Source organism: Euleptes europaea, chromosome 12 (genome assembly GCF_029931775.1).
Source record: "Euleptes europaea isolate rEulEur1 chromosome 12, rEulEur1.hap1, whole genome shotgun sequence".
NCBI lineage: Eukaryota > Metazoa > Chordata > Lepidosauria > Squamata > Sphaerodactylidae > Euleptes > Euleptes europaea.
The window spans coordinates 64,675,926-64,697,255 of record NC_079323.1 but is presented as its reverse complement, the minus strand read 5'-3'; the positions used below and the strand labels follow the sequence as shown (position 1 = coordinate 64,697,255).

The 21,330-nt window shown below is 44.5% G+C and overlaps 1 protein-coding gene across 1 annotated transcript in view; it reads left to right on the top strand.

The window, feature by feature from the left end:
- WDR4 (WD repeat domain 4) overlaps positions 1-17,675 on the top strand; it is a 30,306-nt gene extending 12,631 nt beyond the window's left edge. The window contains exons 8-11 of the mRNA XM_056858240.1: positions 2,467-2,531; positions 5,224-5,407; positions 15,477-15,546; positions 17,497-17,675. Of these exons, the coding sequence (XP_056714218.1) occupies positions 2,467-2,531; positions 5,224-5,407; positions 15,477-15,546; positions 17,497-17,675 (498 nt within the window). The remainder of the gene's footprint in view (positions 1-2,466; positions 2,532-5,223; positions 5,408-15,476; positions 15,547-17,496) is intronic.
- Positions 17,676-21,330: the final 3,655 nt, after the last annotated feature.

Here is a 21,330-nt window from a genome sequence, read left to right as displayed (position 1 = left end):
CTACGTTTGCAGCAGCAATGAAAGCTACCCAGAGGATCATCTGTGGAAGCAGCCCAAATGTTAGGTTGAGGAAAATTTCAAGTTAGAAGAACTCTGACTCTGGTTAGTTATGGTTAAAAGGTAAATAAAGCTTTTAGCTGGCTTCAAACACCAAAATTGTCTCAAATCTAAAACTCTTTATTAAGTTTTGAAAAATACCATTGGTCTAAAAGTGAATATCTTTAAAAAATCAGGAGCCTGCCACTTTAAAAAGTTGTGCTTTAAATGTTTTTTAAAATGTTGGTTTGTATATATTGTATAGGAGTACTTTTTCTTGAATTGTTGTTGGGTTCCCCACAGTGAGGATATTCTGAATGAACTCTTATGTGACAGCAAGATAAAAATAATAAAATGAATTTTTTTTTGTCTTAAGGTACCGCAAGACTCCTATTCCCACCCCCCCCCCCCACACACACACTTATCCGTATACCTCTGATGCTTGCCATCCTACTTAACTAAGGGAACTGTGAGTCTGAGAATAGTGGCTGCTGCCATGAAACTCCCTGTTAGGTAGTTGGTCTCTGTGTTCTCTCTCTTCCTGCCCCTCACCCACAGCCTGAATGTGTTGTGCTTATTGTGGGAGCTAGCTGTGTTAATGGATATTGTGAATATTCTCTCCTCTGTTACAATTAGTGGTGTAGATTCTGATATAACTGAACCGAAAATATACCTGAAAAAATACCTTATCAGTATTTAAGTATCTTCAGCATTGTAAATATATCTTGGAATTTTATGGGAAAGCAAAAAAAAAAAATGATCCCAAAAATCCCTGAAATATTTGAGATTTTCCGGGAAGATCAGGAGCCAGTGTTAGCAGGCTCCCGGGGCTGATTTGGCTTTTTTCACCCCTTCCCTTTGTTTTTGTGTCTGGGGGGAGTTCAGTGGGCTTATCAGAGTGCTTCTGTCAGTTTCAGGTTTCTTTGTCAGCTTCAAGAGGGTTTTTTTCCTTTGCAAGAGTTGCTTTGTGTTCTCTTTGCAGTTTTTACAGTGTCGCTCAGTGCTTGGGTTTGTTCTTCTCTGGAGGCACATTAGGCTTGTTGAGCTTGTTCTGCCAGAGTGCCCCTGGGTTCTGCTGGGCATTCTGCACATTGCCATTTGTTCTGTTGGGCTAGCAATACCTCCCCCCAATCCATTGCTTGGATTTGTTCTGCTCTGGTTTGACATTAGTCCTGTTGAGCTTGCACTGCCAGAGTGCCCCTGGGTTCTGCTGGGCATTTGGTACATTGCCATTAATGCTGCTGGGTTTGCAAAAGTGCATCCCCACCTTCAGTTTCTGCTGTAGAGACTCTCTGGTTTGACATTGGTTCTGTTGGGCTTCCATAGCCACCGTGGAACAGGGGTTCTACTGGGCATTCTGTACATTGTCATGGGTTCTTCTGGGCTTGCTGTCAGGAGCAAGCCATGAGGCTGGTATGCGATAGTGTGATTGAGCTGCCTCCAGGTGCTGTGGTGCTATTCTATCCAAGGCCAGTCTGTACCCTGTGTTTAGTCTTCATAGATCCCCATACTGTGGGAAATGCCAAGTACTCCTTCCTGCCTCTGGGAGGGGGGTTGCCTAGGTTACCAGTTATCTCCTTTTGCTCTTCCATATATGCCTGTGCCTTACCTTTGCCCCTTACTAGTGTCCTTTTGAAATATGGCTTCTGAAACCTGTCGATTATAACCAATAAAACTGCTTTCGTGGACTTGCCGTCTGCTGGAATCTGTTTATGGGTTCTCCGCAGGGCTAGAGCTTACACTTGCAAAAGTGCCCCCCCCCCCCCGAGATTCCAGAGATTCTCTGCTTTGATTTTGGTTCTGTTTGGCTTGGCACATTTACTTGTTCTACTGGGATTACTGAGTTCTGCAATGATTCTGTTGGGCTTGTTGTGTTGGTTCTTCCATGTGTTGGTTCTTCCATGGGAAGCATGATTTCTGCCTAGAAGCAGCTTGGAGGTTTTTCCTTTTTTCTTTTTCCACCATAGGAAATAATGAAGGATGGCTGTTCAGTGGCCCATAGAACTGGACCCCTTGGTCCAATCTACTTGGAATTAGGGGGTTATTTAAATAATAGGCACCAACAGCACCCCTGCAATTTGGTGCCACTAATTTTAAAAATACCCCCTAGCTCCCTGGAAAGATTCCCCGTAGGAAATAACGGAGCCAAAAAATATCAGAAATCCAGGTAAAAAAACAACAACAACCAGATCCGAATACCATACTGGTATTTGGAAATCGGGAATATTGATATTTTTCGGGTCATCATGACTGCTATTATGATCACAGAGTATTTCCTGCATCAAAAACAAGCTGTGGAACGAGCTGTAATTTGTTTTAGCATAAGATCTTGGACTCTTATCTTCTGTTTTGCTACCTTTCCTTCTTTCATGCTGCCCCTCCCCACAATCACTTGAAGATTCTAATCACATCCTCTTTCCCTCTTCTCAGAAATATGCAGTCTCAAGAACAACCTATTCTTGTGAAGGAAATTACATTGCAATTTTATATGACTGGTAAGAGAAAAAAATTAGAAATGATTATCTAAAATTACTGTGGAGGCAGTAGACAGCTACATAATTTCACTTCTAGTTATGTCAAATTTCTTTCCACATAACATTATTTTGAAAACTGTGCTGTCATGAATTTTTTAAAAAGAATGTGGTATTCTCTTTGTACTTGTTAATGATATTTTGCATGAATAATATGAAGCCCCTTTGAATTAATACAGTATAACAAAGACTTATAGTTGATTATAGGTAATGCTTCCATTATCTTGCCTCTGTCGACGACATGTCTGTGGCAGATAGGGAAACTGGAATACAGCTTGTTCTCTTGTGCATGCTTGAGAGCTGCTGTGCCATGGGGTGGAAATTATATTTGCCATGATTTCTTGTGATAGTCAGACTAACCTCTGCAGTTTCTTTGACTAGAAAACTCAGATATTCTGAGTTCTAACGAGGTTCTAGAGCCCCGTGGCACAGAGTGGTAAGCTGCAGTACTGCAGTCCAAGCTCTGCTCACGAGCGAAGTTCGATCCCAATGGAAGTTGGTTTCAGGTAGCCGGCTCAAAGTTGACTCAGCCTTCCATCCTTCCAAGGTCAGTAAAATGAGTACCCAGCTTTCTGGGGGTAAAGGGAAGATGACTGGGGAAGGTACTGGCAAACCACCCCATAGTCTGCCTAGTAAACCTCGAGATGTGACCCCATGGGTCAGGAATGACCCAGTGCTTGCACAGGGGACCTTTACCTTTAATGAGGTTCTGGGATTGCTTGTTTCTTACCTCTGCTCTGGATCCAGTATAACCACGTAAATCCACCGACCAACATGATGCTAGAATCCTCTTTTGGAGCCAACTGAACATTCATTTTTCATGTGTGCAAACTAGTTGCTTTTGAAGAGTCAGCAGCGAGCCATTTAAACAGTATTGTCGAAGGCTTTCACGGTCAGAGTTCATTGGTTCTTGTAGGTTATCCGGGCTGTGTAACCGTGGTCTTGGAATTTTCTTTCCTGACGTTTCGCCAGCAACTGTGGCAGGCATCTTCAGAGTAGTAACACTGAAGGAGAGACTCTGTCCTTCAGTGTTACTACTCTGAAGATGCCTGCCACAGTTGCTGGCGAAACGTCAGGAAAGAAAATTCCAAGACCACGGTTACACAGCCCGGATAACCTACAAGAACCATTTAAACAGTCTTTGAGATTAAAAAGTTGGAAACCTGGATGATGAGGGATCCAAAGAGCTGGCTGCCCCCACACTCTCAGAGTGACAGATGGTAGAACTCAGTGTTTAGAATTTCTTCATGGCTTCTCTGACTTGCTGGTAGTGAGTTGAATCTTGAACTTTCTACAATCTTAGCAGGTTTACTGTAGAAAAGGTGAACACAGTAAGTGTACACGATGCCCTCCCTTGTCAGTTGCTTTAGATCTCTCTACAGCAGCATTCTGAGATCACCCTGTCAGTGTCATGAACTTGTGCACCCCCACAAATGGTTCATGTCGTGGAGACATGGACCACAGGGAATGACTTCCATGAGCTTCTGCAAAGGTGACCGTGTTGTATGTCCCATCCCACTAGAGACACTCTAGATGTTGTGAAATTATGTATTTAAAGTATTTCTACCCCACTCTGTTTTGGTCTAGTAGGTCCACAGAGCTACTTAGAAACAGTGGCAAATCATGAAGTGGGGTCCAGACAAAGTTGGCAATTTCCACTTATTCTTGCTGAGTGACACCAGAGGGGTCCACTTCTGGTTCTTGTATCCCCTAGGAGCAGCTTTTGTGGTGAGCAGTGAGCAGTGAGCTTTAGTAGGAGGGGAGAGGCATAAAAAAGCAGTCTATAATTGGAAAATTTAGTCTGGACCCAACCCATGATTTGTAAAGACTTCAACAGGACCAATTACAGTGATCTAGCAGTATTTATAATCCATTTTTTAAGGTAGTCTTCACACACTTCCGAAATTTGAGTAGTGTAGTATTCATTTAGGGAAGGTATTCCTCAACTCTGGTGTTGTCTTGTGTTATCTCCCATCAGACTTTTGATGGTGAGACTACCTGGATTGGGGCTGCAGAAAACGACCTAAATATTTATGTAGGTTCCATATAGGAGGAACTGATCCTTGAAGTGTCCTGATCCTAGACCACCTGTGGCTTTAACAATTTAAACTAGCACCTTGAATTGTGCTCAGAAATTATGTGTCCCTGTTAACAAGACAGCTGTATTTTAGACCAATTGTAGTTCCTAGCATTCTTCAAAGGAAGTCCCATGTATGGTGCATTGTAGTAGTCTAATCAGGAAGTCATAAGGACATGAATAGCTGGCCATATTTTCATGTACAGATGAAGAGCATAGCTGGCAGAAAGTACTTTTGGCAACTGCTACCACCTGCACATGTCAGATCGTGGAGAACCCCAAGCTGTCAGCCTCAGTCTTCGGGTGGAGTGTGGCGTTATTCAAAACAGACTAAGTACCTGTTCCCAGATCAGTCCCAGCCAGCCAGAAGAACCTTTGTCTTTTCTAAATTGAACCTTAGTTGGTAGGGGGAGGGGGAAGTTAGTAGGTGGAAAGGGAATCTGATAATTAAGGTTTCTAATGGTTTCACTTGTTATGCCATTGTTTTCACTCAGGACTTACTTTTAGAGCAGATAATTTGCTACTTTAAAGTAAAATCCCTAATTGTATTCGGTAGTGACTGCGGTTGTTTTAAAAAAGTGTTCCCACAGTATCCATCTTCCAGCTTGACGCTGATGCACAGAAACTCCTTTGCAAACAACATATCTCCTTGAATCACCAAGGCTGGGACGTTGCATTTACGGAAACTGGTGGGCTCTGGATTCTACAAGAGGATAAGGAAACACCACTTCTGTTGTACCAACCAGTGGATGGACAATGGCAGGTGAGAGAGCTTTTTGGGTGCAATGAACTGCAGACTTGTCCTGCTGTAGGGTTTGGCACAGGGTAGGAAGATAAAGAGAATGCTGAATGGCAGGATGCTCTCATGTAATTTCCATGTTAACTTCGGTGATTTGTTGGACATATATTTTGCTAGTCCTGATCAAATTGATTTAAATCATGATTTAAATCATGCTTTTCTTGCTGGTATAATCTAATATTTACAACCAGATAAAGGTTTCATTTTCAGAATAATAACTTTTCAGATTAGTGTTACAGTTATATCAAAAAATTACTGATTTGGTTATAGTATTAAAAATACATAGCTAGTTCACCTTGCGATAATTTTATAATTATCTATCTCCAGTTTCCATCAGGCCGCCAGGCTTTGCATTTCTTTGTTGCAGTGTTTACATTTTGCATGCATGCCTGCCTTACCCATACGTAGAGGAACTTCATAAAATATTCATTAAAATGGGTCTCTTTTATTGCCTGCTGCCATTATAGATTTTTTCTTCCAGGGAGAGAATACTATGATAAAACTCAAGCTATACACACAAAGATCCCAAAGACTTGTGGAGTATTCTGCTCAAAAGGTTTCACTTTCATTTTTACTGCTTACCCCTCCCTTCTCACACTTAGCTCCTTGTGCAGATCTATTCCACTCCAAACAATCTTCTATTCATTGAACTTCTTGAAACTTAGCACTTAAGAGGTAAGGGGTTGATTCTGTGTGCATAAATTTGCAAAGGAACAATGGGATCAAGGTCTTTTTCTCAACTCTGTTTATTTTTAACATTTTTGCTGTGAAGAAGAGGCATGTTATCTCTGCAGACACAAATTCACAGTTTTGAGAACTGCAAAACCAAGCATCTGTGATAATCTTCTAAATGGAAAACAACATTGTGCATGGATTAATGGAATTTACCAAAAAAATTAAACATTGCATGAATATACAGCCTCAAGCTACATAATTTAAAAATAATTGTTAAATCATGATGAATAACCTTTGGACTATAATGTAGCTTAAATATAAAACTATATTTAGATAGATTTTTACTCAAAAAGCATTTTATTAAAAAAATCCAATTTAAATTTTAAAAATCTAATTTTCTTGATTTAAAAAAAAAATATTGATTTTTATCCATCCTACCAGCTAGGACTGGATTTAGTAATGGCAGTGACTTGTGTATCTCATTTTTTCTTCCCCCATTGGTATGCTGTGGGTAGAACAGCAACAGAATCTGAGGTAAACTTCTTTTCTACAGAATACTACAAAGCTATATGTTCAGGTATGTTTAGCAGGAGCTTAATAAGGAGCTTAATAGCTTAACATTTGGAGGCTGTTGTTTTCCTTCAGACAGTAGATCTGTTTGGTATGCTAAATGATTGTTGGTGGAATGTTGTGGGTGGAAGCTATCGCCTGCTAGGTATGAATTAGGATCAGTGGGCTTTCTGTAGACTTCAGTCTGGAGAGTGGAACCCACTGTAGTAATCTCCACTTTTAAAAAATGGATACTGGATTCATCAAAAATCATTTCAAATTTTATGGTGTTGTGAATTGTATTAATGTAATGGCTGAACTGTATGAGGGATTCCCTGGGTCCCTTCCATATCATGAAAATATCCAGGAACCTCTTGTACATAATAACATGTTTATTATAGATGTTGTCATTTCCAAGGATGTATTTATTCTCCACTGTGCTGATAGGTTACAGGAATCATAGAATCCTAGAGTTGGAAGGGATCACCAGGGCCATCAAGTCCAACCCCCTGCACAATGCAGGAAATTCACAACTACCTCCCCCCTCCACACCCCTAGTAACCAGAAGATGCCCAAGATGCCCTCCCTCTCATCATCTGCCTAAGGTCACAGAATCAGCATTACTGACAGATGGTCATCTAACCTCTTCTTAAAAACCTCCAGGGAAGGAGAGCTTACCACCTCCCGAGGAAGCCTGTTCCACTGAGGAACCGCTCTAACCGTTAGAAAATTCTTCCTAATGTCTAGACGGAAACTCTTTTGATTTAATTTCAACCCGTTGGTTCTGGTCCGACCTTCTTGAGCAACTCGGCACCATCCTCTATATGACAGCCCTTCAAGTACTTGAACATGGTTATCATTTCCCCTCTCAGTCGTCTCCTCTTCAGGCTAAACATACCCAGTTCCTTCAACCTTTCCTCATAGGACTTGGTCATTAAATAACCTTTCCTCATTGGACTTCGTCATAGGAGAAGGGCATTAAATAAATCCCACCCGGAGCATGAGCCCAAACTTAGTGAAAGAAGGCATGCACCATTTTGAGCTTAAGGGCAGTTCTTGTGAGGTTCTCCAGCCAACCTTGGCAATCCCAAAAAGTCATTCGCTCAGACAGGCAGATCTAAAGCAGGTAAACGTTTATTCAGGAGTCGCAGGTACAGCATAAGCAATCCACAGGTTCAAAGCTGCTAATGACCATCCAGTCTACAAAGCATAACTTTTAAGCACAAAGCAATCCCAGGTGCAAGATCAAGCAGGCCTGGGAATTGGGAGATAACAGTGCCTGGTGGGAAGCAGGGAGTGAGCAAGCCATAACACTGAAGTTGCCTGCTTGTGACTTAAGGTCAGAGCAGGGAGGAAAGGCAGGGAGCGGGGATAGTTTGAACAGCTCAGGGAAACAAAACCGAAAGATGCTCTTGAACAGAAATGGGCCTAACTCATGTCAAGAGCCTGCCTGGACCGCACGACTCCTGACTCCTGACATTCTGCCCCCCTTAAGACCCCCCTCCCGGTTCCAAGACAGATGAGGTTTTTGAGGGTAAGCGTCATAAAACTGTAGTACCAGACGGGGCGCTGCTACATGCGGAGCTGCAACCCATTCATCATGTGCTGGCCCCAGATGCTTCCAACGTACCAGATAAAACAACTTTCCTTTTCTTATTTTGGAATCCAAGATCTTAGAGACTTCTAGATGTACCTCTCCCCCCACTACAGTTGGTACCTCGGGTTTAGGTGCTGGATGGAACTGGGGAGCTGCTACATAGGGTTTGAGGAGACTGATATGAAACACTGGGTGAATTCCCCTGAGGGCTTTGGGAAGCCCTAGCTCTGCAGTCACTTCGTTGATTACCCTGGTGATGGGATAGGGACCCACATACTTGTTACTGAGTTTTTTACATGGTCGTAGGGTCCGGAGGTTCTTGGTGGACAAGTAGACTTGATCCCCCACCTTAAAATCCCACCCCCGGTAACGGCGTTTGTCCGCATGTTCCTTGTACTTGCGTTTAGCCCGCTCCAGATTCTTCTGAAGCCACGGCCACATGTTCTGGACCACCTGTAACCAGTCCCCCACTTTGCCTTTTACCCCCTCCTCCCGGTGTAGGTCTACGTTCCCAAAGGGACCAAAGTCTCTGCCGTATACCACCCAGAAGGGGCTGTACCCGGTAGACGAGTGGGGAGCATTGTTATAAGCATATTCAGCAAAAGGCAATAGATCTACCCAATTGTCCTGATGATAGTTCACATAACAGCGTAAATAGCATTCCAACACTGAATTAACTCGTTCCGTTTGTCCATCAGGCTGAGGATGGTGCGCCGAAGACAACCCTTGCTCTACCCCCATTAGTTTCAAAAAGGCTTTCCAGAATTTACCCACGAATTGAGCCCCCCTGTTGGAGATTATCTTATGTGGGAACGAGTGATGTTTCATCACGTGTGTAACGAACATACGTGCTAGCTTCTGGGCTGTCGGTAAACCCGTACAAGGGACAAAATGCACTTGCTCAGAAAACAAGTCCGTCACCACCCACAATACTGTCTTCCCCCTGCTGGGGGGAAGATCCGTAATGAAGTCCATGGCAATGACCTCCCAGGGAACTGACGGGACTTCCAATGGTTTGAGGAGTCCCGAGGGTTTCCCCATGAGTCTTTTGGCGGCTGCGCAGGAGGGGCAACTGCGCACAAAAAGGTCCACATCTGCTCTCATGCCCGGCCACCAAAATTGACGTCTCAATAAATGTAAAGACTTGACAAATCCGAAATGTCCTGCAGTTTTTGCCCCATGCACCAACTCCAACGCCTCCCTCCGAACAGTCTCCGGGACACACAGTTTTTCCCCATGAAACCACAACTCCCCCCGGCGAGTGAGAGCTTGCGGGAGCATTTGGCTCCCCTGTTCTTGGCACGCGGCTTCAACAACCCTCGCGCGGAAGGCTTCCGGGAGTCCGCTTGCTGGGTCCGCCGCTCGGCTCTGAGCCCAAGTAACTACGACTAACCCAGGCACCTCCCCCCGTTGTTCCGGAGTGAATAAGGAATCCACTGGGCGGTCGATTTGACTGCGGTACTGGGGAAGACGGGACAACGCATCTGCCAAACAATTTTCCTTTCCTGGAAAATGTTTCAGGACGAACTGGAATTTGGCAAAGAACTCTGCCCAACGAATCTGTTTGGCCGACAATTTTCTAGACCCTTTTAACGCCTCCAAAATTTTGTGATCGGTCCAAACCTCAAATGGGACGCCAACCCCTTCTAGAAAATGCCTCCAGAGAGTGAGGGCATGTTTCACGGCTGCGGCCTCCTTTTCGCAAATGGGCCAGTTGAGCTCGGCTTGGGAGAATTTCTTAGAAAACTATGCACAAGGTTGCAATCGTCCACCCTCACCCATAGCCACGTCTGAAGCGTCCACCTGAACAACAAAAGGTTTCTCACAATCAAGATGTTTCAACACGGGTTCAGATGTGAACAACTGTTTTAGCATGTCAAACGCTTGTTGGCATTTGGGAGTCCAAAGCAACCGGGCGGAAGGCAACGTGGCTGCAGACCCCTTCCCTTTGGTCCGCAGCAGAGAAGTGAGAGGTAAGGCAACCTGCGCAAAGTCATTTATAAAATTGTGGTAAAAATTAGCGAAACCCAGAAATTGTTGTAGTTGCTTCCCACACCACTACTGCCCGAACCTTTTCTGGGTCCACGGCAAGACCCTGCTGCGATACTATATACCCCAGAAATGTTATCGCTGACTGGTGAAAGTCACACTTGGAAACCTTGGCATATAACTGGTGGGCCCGCAGCCGACTTAACACCTCCTTCAGCAGAGCCACATGCTCGTCCATTGTCTGGGTGTATATTAAAATGTCATCTAAATAAACAATCACTCCTTTAAACAACAAGTCATGTAACGCCTCATTCATCATTTGCATAAAGACACTCATGGCCCCAGTCAATCCGAAGGGCATCACTAAATATTCAGACGTTCCAAAACAACTAGAAAAGGCAGTCTTGTGTTCATCTCCTTCTCTGATCCTAATGCGATGGTACGCTTCCACTAAATCTAGTTTAGTAAAAATCCGACCTTCCTTCAACTGAGCGAGCAGATCTGGAATGAGAGGAAGGGGGTAGGCATTAGTCTGCGTGACCGCATTGAGCCTGCGGAAATCTATGCAGAGTCGCAAATCACCATTCTTTTTCTTCACAAAGAAAGCAGGTGCCGAGTGAGGCGCCGAGGACGGACGTATGAACCCCCTAGCCAAATTGGTGTCCAAATAGTCTCTTAACACCCCTTTTTCCTTAAGGCTCATGGGGTAGATTTTCCCTTTTGAAAGTTTGCCCTCCCCCACCACCTCAATTGCACAGTCAGAGGCTCGGTGGGGGGGCAATTCATCACACTCGCGCACATCAAATACATCTGCGATCTGTGCATATTCCTTGGGGAGTTGAGGCGGCGGAGCCTCTGCTGGCGGATGTTCTTGCAAAGCGGCTGCTTGTTCTCTGAATGCCACCTCCCTCTGCCGGTCACACTGGGCCTGCGAAAATGTAATAGTCCTTTCCAGTCTATGGTAGGAGTATGACCACGTAGCCAGTTCATTCCCAACACTATGGGGTACTTAATAGTGGGGGGCTTTGGTAAAATGGAGCTGTTCCCAATGCTCCCCAACTCCCAAAGTGACCCGGGCTGTTCTACGCGTGACCGGGGCCCCCTTAAAGTCACTACCGTCCATCTGGGCAAACTGGATGGGTTCGAGCAACTCCACCCTCTTTACCCGTAATTCACATGCAGTCTCTTCAGTAAACAAAGTCCGAGCACAGCCTGAATCAACTAGCGCTGATACTCGTAACATGGGTCCCCCCCGGGGTAACGCGAGGGCGACCTTAATGGACACATTGTCTTCATGATCGCTTACCATCACTGGAGCTCCCTGCTCAAGGTCCGGAGCGGCCTGCTGTGGAGCTTCCTTTACAGCAGACTAACAGTGTTTTTTGCCGGCGGGCTCCACTCTTCCTCCTTGCTGGAGGAAAAAGAGTCTTTATTTGTAATCCGCGGCTCCGATGAGCCAGTTGCTTTTGGCTGTTCTTGGATGGGTTGAAGCTGAAGAGCCGTGGGTGTCCCCCATCGTCCCGGCGGGGTGCTTCTGCGGTGTGCCTTTCCCTTGGTGTACGCCTTCTCCGACTCCACAGCTGTGGGCTGGACTGGGGCCGTTTTGTCTGACCGGAATGGGCAACGAGCGGCAAAATTTCCCAAGCCTCCACAAACGAGACAGGCACCACTCTGGAAACGTTTAATCCGTTCCGCCACTGACAGACCCCCTCCTTGCAAGGGCCGAAAGTCTTTAGGGGCGCCTGGCCTGTCTCCACGGGGCTTGGCCTCCCGCGCGGTACGCTGCTTCAAGAGCTGCAGAAGCTGCCTACGGTTTTCGATGTCGGCTGCATGTCGCACCCATCCCTCCACGTCCGGAGGATTCCCTTGCATGAAAGCCCAGTGCTGCAATTAGGGATTGAGCCCCTCTCGAAAGTACTGTACCCGGGTGGCCTCGCTCCCGTCCAGGATTTTACTCAAGAGCAATTGAAACACGCTAGCATACTGCACCACCCACTTAGTCCCTTGGCGCAGCTGCAAAAGAGCCGTCTTGGCCTGTTCCCCCCGGTGCGGGTCTTCAAACCGGTTACGGAGGGCTATCATGAAGTCATCCAAATTTCTCAAAACTCGGGAGCGCAGTTCATATTGTTGCACCATCCACGCTGCCGCTTCCCCCTGAAGCAGCTATGCAACGTACCGGTATTGAACCCTGCTTTCGTCCGAGGTGAAGGTTGCACCCTGTTCCCGCATGATCACGTCCACTTGAATTAGGAAATAAGACAAAAGGTCGCTCGTCCCATCAAACGTCACCTTCAACTCACGTCGGGTTGGAGGCGCTGGACCTGGCTGCCTCGGCGACGGTGGCTGGACCGGTTGGCTCACAGGAGCCGCCAGTTGGTTGTCGGGAGGATGAGGCTGCTGTTGCCGCAAGTCGTTCAACTCATGCCACATATCTTGCATCAAGGTATGCATGGCATCCATCCGTTCCGCCATCTCCTGTTTCTCGAAGCAGAGTTGCTGGCGTTCGTCCTCCCACTCGCGCCGCCAGTCCGATTCCCTACTGGCCGGGTCTTCCTCAAACCCCTCAAGCATCCCAGAAATCGCTGGCCTCCGGCACCTACTTTCCGCCCCCGACCCCATCCAAGGTCGGGGAGAATCCATCCAGGATCGAATATGAGAAAACAAAGGTACCGCACCCTTCCTGGTGCCACTTGGTTTCTCCTCCACTGGCTTGTCCCCCTTCGAGCCAAGATCGGGCTCGGCCGGAGGCACTGTCTTCTCCTCCTCCTCCTTGTCGTCTCCATCCCCCGCCATAGCCACCCTCACGTTGGGTTGGGAGCGGAGAACGGAGCAAAAAGCATTAGCAGCTTAATGTGAGGTTCTCCAGCCAACCTCGACAATCCCAAAAAGTCACTCGCTCAGACAAGCAGATCTAAAGCAGGTAAACGTTTATTCAGGAGCCGCAGGTACAGCATAAGCAATCCACAGGTTCAAAGCTGCTAATGACCATCCAGCCTACAAAGCATAACTTTAAGCACAAAGCAGTCCCAGGTGCAAGATCAAGCAGGCCTGGGAACTGGGAGATAACAGTGCCTGGTGGGAAGCAGGGAGTGAGCAAGCCATAACACTGAAGTTGCCTGCTTGCGACTCAAGGTCAGAGCGGGGTGGGGAAGGCAGGGGGCTGGGATAGTTTGAACAGCTCAGGGAAACAAAACTGAAAGATGCTCTTGAACAGAAACGGGCCTAACTCATGTCAAGAGCTTGCCTAGACCGCACGACTCCTCAATCCTGACAGTTCTGTTGCCAGTATTCAGTCAAGATTAGTCCCACCACTAAGCAATGAGGCAGCTGCCTTAATTGGCATAGACTGGACATCAGTAAAGGCTGCTTTTTTGGATATTCTCCCTGGGATTGGCCCTTCCTCCAGTGATTAAAAACATGCACCACAGCTGTTTTGCTCTGCCTTGGCGTCTTTACAGCAGGGCACTTTGGAGGGACCTTCATGTAATGTCATCCTCTGTACATCCTGTGTGCGCGTTTTTCCTCGCTTCGGTGCTGTCTTTCCCAAATCTGGTTAGATACTGTCCTTTTGGGGAGATCACAGTCAAAACTCCTTTGGATGTCATGTGGATGGGAAAGTGATCATTTAAGGTTTCGTCTACATCTTATGTCAGTCTCTGCAGCACCGGGGAGAGGAGTTGGGAGGCTTAAAAAAAATAGTATTAACACTATAGCAATACAGCTGTTTCAGTGTTACAAAACCTATTGCAACAATGTACTAGTTCCTCTGAGATAGGGTAGGGAGAGGAAGGAGCCAGGGTAGGATGCTCAGATAATCTCTGGGGCGGGGGGAGACAGGGCAGGGGACGGCACCTCATCACCCGCCTAGGCACAGCAGGAGGAAGGCAAGCGTTTCTCCGAAAAGCTGGACCAGGGAGTAAAGCAGAGAAGTGCTGCACTTTTATGTGCTTCACCTGAATGGCAGCTGACAGGAGACAGTGCAGTGTTTTGCTCTCTATCCCAGTATCTCCCCCCCCCCAATTCCCTTCAGCAGCCATCTGGGTGCCACACAACCAGGTCAAGAGCTTTTACTCCCTGCCCCATTCCGAGAAGTGCCTGACTTCCTCATTCTGTACCTGGGTGGCTGCTGGGGGCAGGGGACAAAGATGCCTGGACCAAAAGTAAAATGCTGCACATTATTTCCCCCTCCTTGGATTGCTTCTCTGTGTGTGACAGAGAATGATATTCCCCTTTGGACTACTAGTGCATCTGTTATTTCTCCTCTCCCCTTGGTGGTCTTAAGTGTGTGTGTGTGTGCTAACCCCTCCCCAGGTTGTCTTCTGGATGTGTTATTTCCCAACCACACACACATACTTGGCTCTGCCTCTTGCAGCAGCCCTTTTGCGCTGGTGTCCATCACCTTCTTTCAAAATGCGAAAGGTGCCTTCATGCTCACAAAGCTTGGGAACACCTGCTTTTGCTTGCAGAGTTATAGGGATAAAGGAACTGGCCGAACAATTTCTCCATGTAACTCCATAATCAAAAGAGCTAGAAGCTGATTTTTTTAATGGAACCTAGGAACTTGTTCATTGTTGCAATAGATTGGTATAATGCTGTTATGATATAGGTTTTATTTATTTATTTATTGTTTCAATTTAATATCCTGCTCTCCCCGGCCAAGACCGGGCTCAGAGCGGCTTAAAAAGGTAAAGGTAAAGGTCCCCTGTGCAAGCACCGGATTCCGACGTTTCCAAGGCAGACTTTGTTTTGCGGGGTGGTTTGCCAGTGCCTTCCCCAGTCATCCAGAGCGGCTTACAGGGGAATAAAACCCATTTAATCGATAAAACCTTTTAAAACAGCATTTAAAATAGCCCTAAAAGTCCAATCCTAAAACTACTTTGGTGCCTCTAATTGTAAAAAGGTCATAATAATACTTAATCTTGGGAAGGGGGAGAAGAGGAATTGTGGCAGGGGCTGACGTTGCCAGGTGAGAACTTCAGAAATCACGTAAGCCTTTGTCACAGTCCAAGTGGCCAGCCCAACTTTGCCCACTACTATGAAGTAGTCCCAAGCCCAATACTAGGCTGTGGTGATCGAGAAAAAATAGCGGCACCTCTTTTTATCTGAAAGTATGAGTGGAATGTCTGTTCTTCTTTGATCTTTTCCCCCTTTATAGAAGGACACAAGGCAAACCTAATTGCTTTTTGATGGTTTCCATAGATTTAATTTTTCCCCTTCTTTCAGCCTGTTATTGAAGAGGAAGGCTTGATAAAAATGTCAAAATACGTGCGCAGCAACTGGACAATGTTTGAAGGTAAGCTGTTAGAGTTCAAAAGTTGACAAGGCACTGTTTAAACGGAGTTTCAGCCTGGGATATATTCATTGCACAGTTTGCTTATAGCGGACTTTCAGGTTTGTTTCTGCCTGGGAGTGCTGGTCTTCAGGAGGCCTCGTCACCAGATACGGAGTTTGGTTTTTACCTATCTTTGTGATTTGGAAAAGATTCATTTAAGTTTCAGCCTCCATGTGTAAGGAATGTTACAGGGTGAAGGAGAGTGGATGTAGAATGGATTTTAGTTGAATCAGTAACTTTCAGCCTGTGTGCCAGGGGATCTCCTGGGCTGTCTTGGAAGGTTGTGTTCTTCAACAGGAAGACCAGTATTGATGATAATCTTCCCTGCATTGCATCCTCCCCTCTGCTGTGGACCTTTCCAGTTTCAGTGCCAGGAGAGTATTCTGGGATGCCCACTCAACTCATACAGAGAGGCTGTTAGGCCCCGCAGGCCTGCTTCTCCCTCCCGCCCCCCGCCTTGTGGACTGAGTGTGTGTGTTTACAATGTACCCTAGAATCCTCAGCAGCATGTTGGGGTTGCTGCGGCAGATGAGTCACTGTAAAAAGGGGTTCCCTCCTGTCGGGAACTGTGAGGACTGCTGAGCTACAGAACGTTGACTCTTCCCGTTTGGCTTCTCTGTTTTTTTTGTGTTAAATGTCACCTTGAACCTTTGGAATCAGGTGGAACAAAATCCAGCCAGTCCAAGCAGTCCAGAAAAGAACAGTTAAATAATCTGACCACATTAGAACACAAGTTACCGCTGAGAACATTTTTTCTAGATAGAAAATGATAATGTATTGTTGCGATCTAAAGTGTCTCAGCAGCTGGGGAAAGAGGAGCTATTACGATTACAGTGATTATTGCAGCTAATTAACACGAAGGGGCTTGGTTGATGAGTCCTAATTAGTGTCTTTACCCCAGTGGGAAAAGGTGGTTATCTCCATCTTTTTCTTGTCAAAATTTTAATAGCTCTTCTGTCTGGCCCCTTTCCCCCTGCTTATAGTCCTTCATCGAAGAATCTCAACATGTCAAAGAAAAAAGTTGAATATTGAAACCTTCGTTTGAAGCAGATCCAACATAGCCATAATATTGTCCAGTCAAGCAGAAAGGCTAATGTATGTGTAGATTATCTACTGAGGCATATCTGTTTCCCTTATTCCAGTTCTGACTTCTGTATGGCTTGCTGAGCAAAGTGCCAATTAATAACATTTTAAAAGCAAGATCAATCTTGCCACTTAAATTTGAATCTTGCGATGGTCACCTCCCAGTTGTCTGTCTTCATGGTTCATGCACTTTGCTGGCATGACAGGTACATCATTAGTAACATCTTCAAAATGTAACTAAGCACATTCACACAAAAAATCATACACTCCTTAGGTAGACCAAGTATGGTGGGGTAGCGAGAGTTCTAGACTAGGGTCAGGGAGACCTGGGTTCAGATTCACACTCTCCAGTTCTTCTTTCTATAAGAAAAACAGATAAACATATTGTTCCAAAATCTTCATTTTTAAGATTCTTGCATAGAGAACTTTCGAAGCTAGCCCATACCCACCACCATTACCCCTCCTGCTTTCCCTTTTGGTTATGTGTTAATTGGTTCTTTCTACTCTGGCCATCTGCCATCCTCCCCTGCTCCTTCAGCTACTGCCAGGCTCTTTATCCACTACTCTTTAGGAACTAGATAATGTACTGGAGCAAGTAGGAGGATTGGCTGTCACTTGCATAGTTAAGGGAAATGGTCACTGCAAGCAAGCAAGCAAAAGGCTAGTTGCATGGGATGCCTTGAAAAGGCAAGTGTTCTTTTTTCTGTTGTATGCAGAAAAGAAATCTGTCCTGATTTTAAAAATAAAATTATACATTCTTAACCTGCCTTAAACTTCAGCATATGCTAGAATGCCAGTTTTCCATTTTTGTATTTTCCTTTTTTACAGACTCTGTTGGCAAAGGAGGCTGCTATCAGAATCTCTACAAGGCTTCTTTTGATAACATGGCTGTTTACCTGCAAAAGAAAGAAGAAAGACTGCAGCAGCATGAGAATAAAAGACAGGAACTGCTGCATGCATCCAATGGACAGACAAAAAAGGTCAAAACCGAAGGGCCGTACTCGTGATTTAGTCGTGACTTGCAAAAGGCATCAAGAAGCTCTGAGAACTTGAATGGTTTCCTGGGGCTCCGTGAATAACAAGTTTTGCTGCCTGTCACAGCCTACCATCAGAGATAATACAGATAATAACAGAATTAACCTGATTACTGGGATGTTATCCATCTTGTTGAACACAATTATGTACTGTGTACATCATTTCATAAACCTTGCCCCAACTTGGATATCATCGGGTATGGCAAGCTGAGAAATTTCCTCTGCCAAATCCTGCTGAGAGTCCCTATTACATTTATTTCTGACATGTGCCACCAAGTCCTAATGTGTGTTAGAGGAGTCTGGAAATGGGGTGGGAAAGCCTAGAGGCCAGCAGAGAGTGGTTCTGTGTGATCCTCGTGGTCCTCCTATGCATTGAAGGGGTGGAAGCATCAGATCTTCATACTAGTGATTTACTTATAGAATCAAATGAATATCATGATCTACTGGACCAATAATGGAGCTGACAACAGGGCAGTCTTTTCTTGAAGAGATCTCTCCATCTCGTGGTTGATACTATAATGGGGGGTATGGGTTTGTTTTGGGGGTTTTTTTAGTTAGATTTTGTTGTTTATAATATATGGGGAAGAAATGATAAATAACAATTTGAAGTCTGTTTTAGACTATAAGTAACCACCACAAGCTTTCATTCATTCACTGGAAAGCCTTAATTTAGTTCTGCTTAAGGACTTGATCCAGCCCTCCATGAGAAGCCATGGTTTTGACATGCTATAAAATGTGTCAACCCAGTGTTATCATTTAAAGGACTTGACTTCCATGTGAAAAGCAAGAATGTACCCGAGCAAGATCTTGTTGTGTGTTACGTGTCTTGGTGATAAACGTTTTTTTGTTTTGAAGACAGAATAATTTTAAAACAGCTAAGAGATAAACTAAATTATGTTCTGAGGACTAAACCATTGCAAGTAAGCAATCACACTAGCTACTTTTCTGTTTGAAATCAGTGAAACTATTGAGTCTAATCTGAAAAATTTAAGTATAATCAGGATGGTTCTTTTTTGTATTCCATACTGCTACTGCCTTTTAAGTCAGGGGTTTGAGTCAACGTACTGGATTTACTTATCCAGAGGGCAGAATCCAAAAGAACCGCTTGAATAGCTGTGTGTGTCCAAGGTGATCTTGTGCAAGTCTGATTCCCCCCTCCCAGATAAAAGTACAAACAAAACCAGAACCGTTGGGTATGCCCCTTTTGTGATGCCAGACAGTTTTAAATCGGAAAGAGGAAATGTGCCCATCTTCAGCTTATAAGTGTGTTCATGGTCGCTTATTTATTTATTTTTAGACTTGCATCCCGGCCGAAGCCAGGCTCAGGGCGACTAACATCCGATAAACACCGTAAAATGCAATAAAGACTGGATGATACTTGCCAAATAGTTGGTTCCAGTGTGAATCACAGCCTGTTTTGATCAGCTGTGGCCCAGGCAAAACTAAAGGATAGCAAGACTGTGGTAATAATGAAGTGTTGGGCTGCCCCAACTCTATTACTATGTATACTTCCAAGTATTTAGCTGAAGGTCCCCATAGGCATTCTTGATGCAGATAGAACTTGTCATTATCTGCTCCGCTGATAGAGCATTCACCCACGTGACAGCAACTTTTCGTCTTGAATATGTTGGTGTCTAGTAATGTTGAGAATAGGCGGAGGAATTCTCTCTTTTCCTCAATTCAAGTTGCTTCAATTACATAGTCATCAGAGTAAACAATGCACTTCAGTGAGCCTTCAAATTATCATTAAAAAGGTTGTTTAAATAATTAGTCTGTGACCATGGTATAGGGTACGGGTTTTCCCTCTTTCTATTGGTTGTCATTTGTATCAGGGTTACCGTATTTCTAGTTAGGTGCTCCTAGTACATGTGGCAAACCGGTGGATCCTTGTTTGGAAAAAATAAAGGGTTTATAATGTATACCAGTCCTCTTTGTGTTGTGTGTGTGTGTGTCCCCCCCATTTTTACTCCAGCGTTCTGTGTCCACATAAGAGAACAGAAAACAGCAGCTAACTTCTGAATGTTGTACTTGTATGGACATGTAAAATTCAACTTTAAAAAATCCAAAAGTTTTATTAAAACAATATTGAGCTCCAGATACAACTTTGAAAATGGGTTCTAGATTCTGCATCAGGTAGGAGCTGTTTGATCCAAGGATTGGATTCCCACTGTTTAGTATAAATGACAGTTTTGAATTTGCTTTCTGCCAAGCAGCAGTTTGCACCTTCAGGTGTTTCATCCATACACCAGATGCTTAGCTTGCTATTGCCTAAAAAGAGAAGTTAATCATTACAAGTTCCAAGTGGTAGTCATTGGGGGTTACTGCACTTTGTATTCCCAGTGATGTATTAAGAGTTTGAAAACGTTATAAAAAACATCGCTTTAAAAGGGTTTTTGGATACCACGGCTTATAAATGGTTGGAAGACGCCTTCACAGCTAAAGGGGCCAAACAAAGTGCGGACAGTATTTTTTATAACATTTTCAAACTCTTAATACATCAGTGGGAATACATAGAAAGTGCGAACAGTATTTTTTATAACATTTTCAAACTCTTAATACATTGCTGGGAATACAAGTGCGGTAACCCTGATTCTTCTGATGTTTCCCCAACTGCTTGTTTTGAGCAACCACTGGCATCTCAGGAACATCAAATACCAAGCACAAAGGGTCTCTAATGCACATAATTTAGGCATAATGTTCCAGTCCTGTAGACAGGCTTGCATCTTTTAGATGCATCTTTTAGATGCTTGTGCATTACCTTTAACTTCCAAGTTAAGGAGCTGGCTTTAGAACAAGATCTTCTAGGGTACATATACAGTGAAGGACACTATTTTAAAAAATAGTAGACAGTTACACTGAATAACCTTGTTTGTTGATAATACATCTAATTAACTGGTGGGCTTTTAAAACAAACATTAAAAACTGCCACCATCTACAATATTTGAGGCAAATGGTGGTTCAATAAATAGGTGACATTAAAAGAATCTGGGACAGTCTGTGTATCAATCAACAGGGGGCTTAATAGTTCATTGTGAGAGTCTATAGAAACTACAATAAAATAAGACATGAGCAACTGTTTCAATACAATTGTTGTCACGGGACAAAGCCTGGCAGACAGGATTTTCCGAAATCTGCCTTCAAGTAGCGCAGATGGCAAAACATTAAATCTAGCCAGAGAAATGACTCTACGTTGAAAGGGATCACACAAGTGAAATAAGTATGGTGAGGGTTGGTAAACACCAAAAGGTACCCCTATATTTAATGGGGAACATGTTTTATTAGCAGCACTATTTAGATCTTGAAATCCTATATGTAAAAGTCTACATTTTATCCTTTGGAAAGCTTCAGCCTCAGTAAGCATGAGCTTACTGAAGTCAAGGCCAATGGATTTAATTTTGGTCTCAGTATATTGAAACCACTTAGAAGCATGTGACTCCATGAGCATGTAACAAATAAGGGAGGAGGAGTCTGCCTTAAAGTGGAGGCATAACCAGAATTTTACAGTCATGAGCCACGCTCTGGTTTCAAGTAACATTTGGCACTGGTCCAAGCACAATGCAGCATGTGGGACACAATAGGGCATACCCATTATTTTTCTGAGGAATTTGGCTTGGGTGCGTTCCAATGA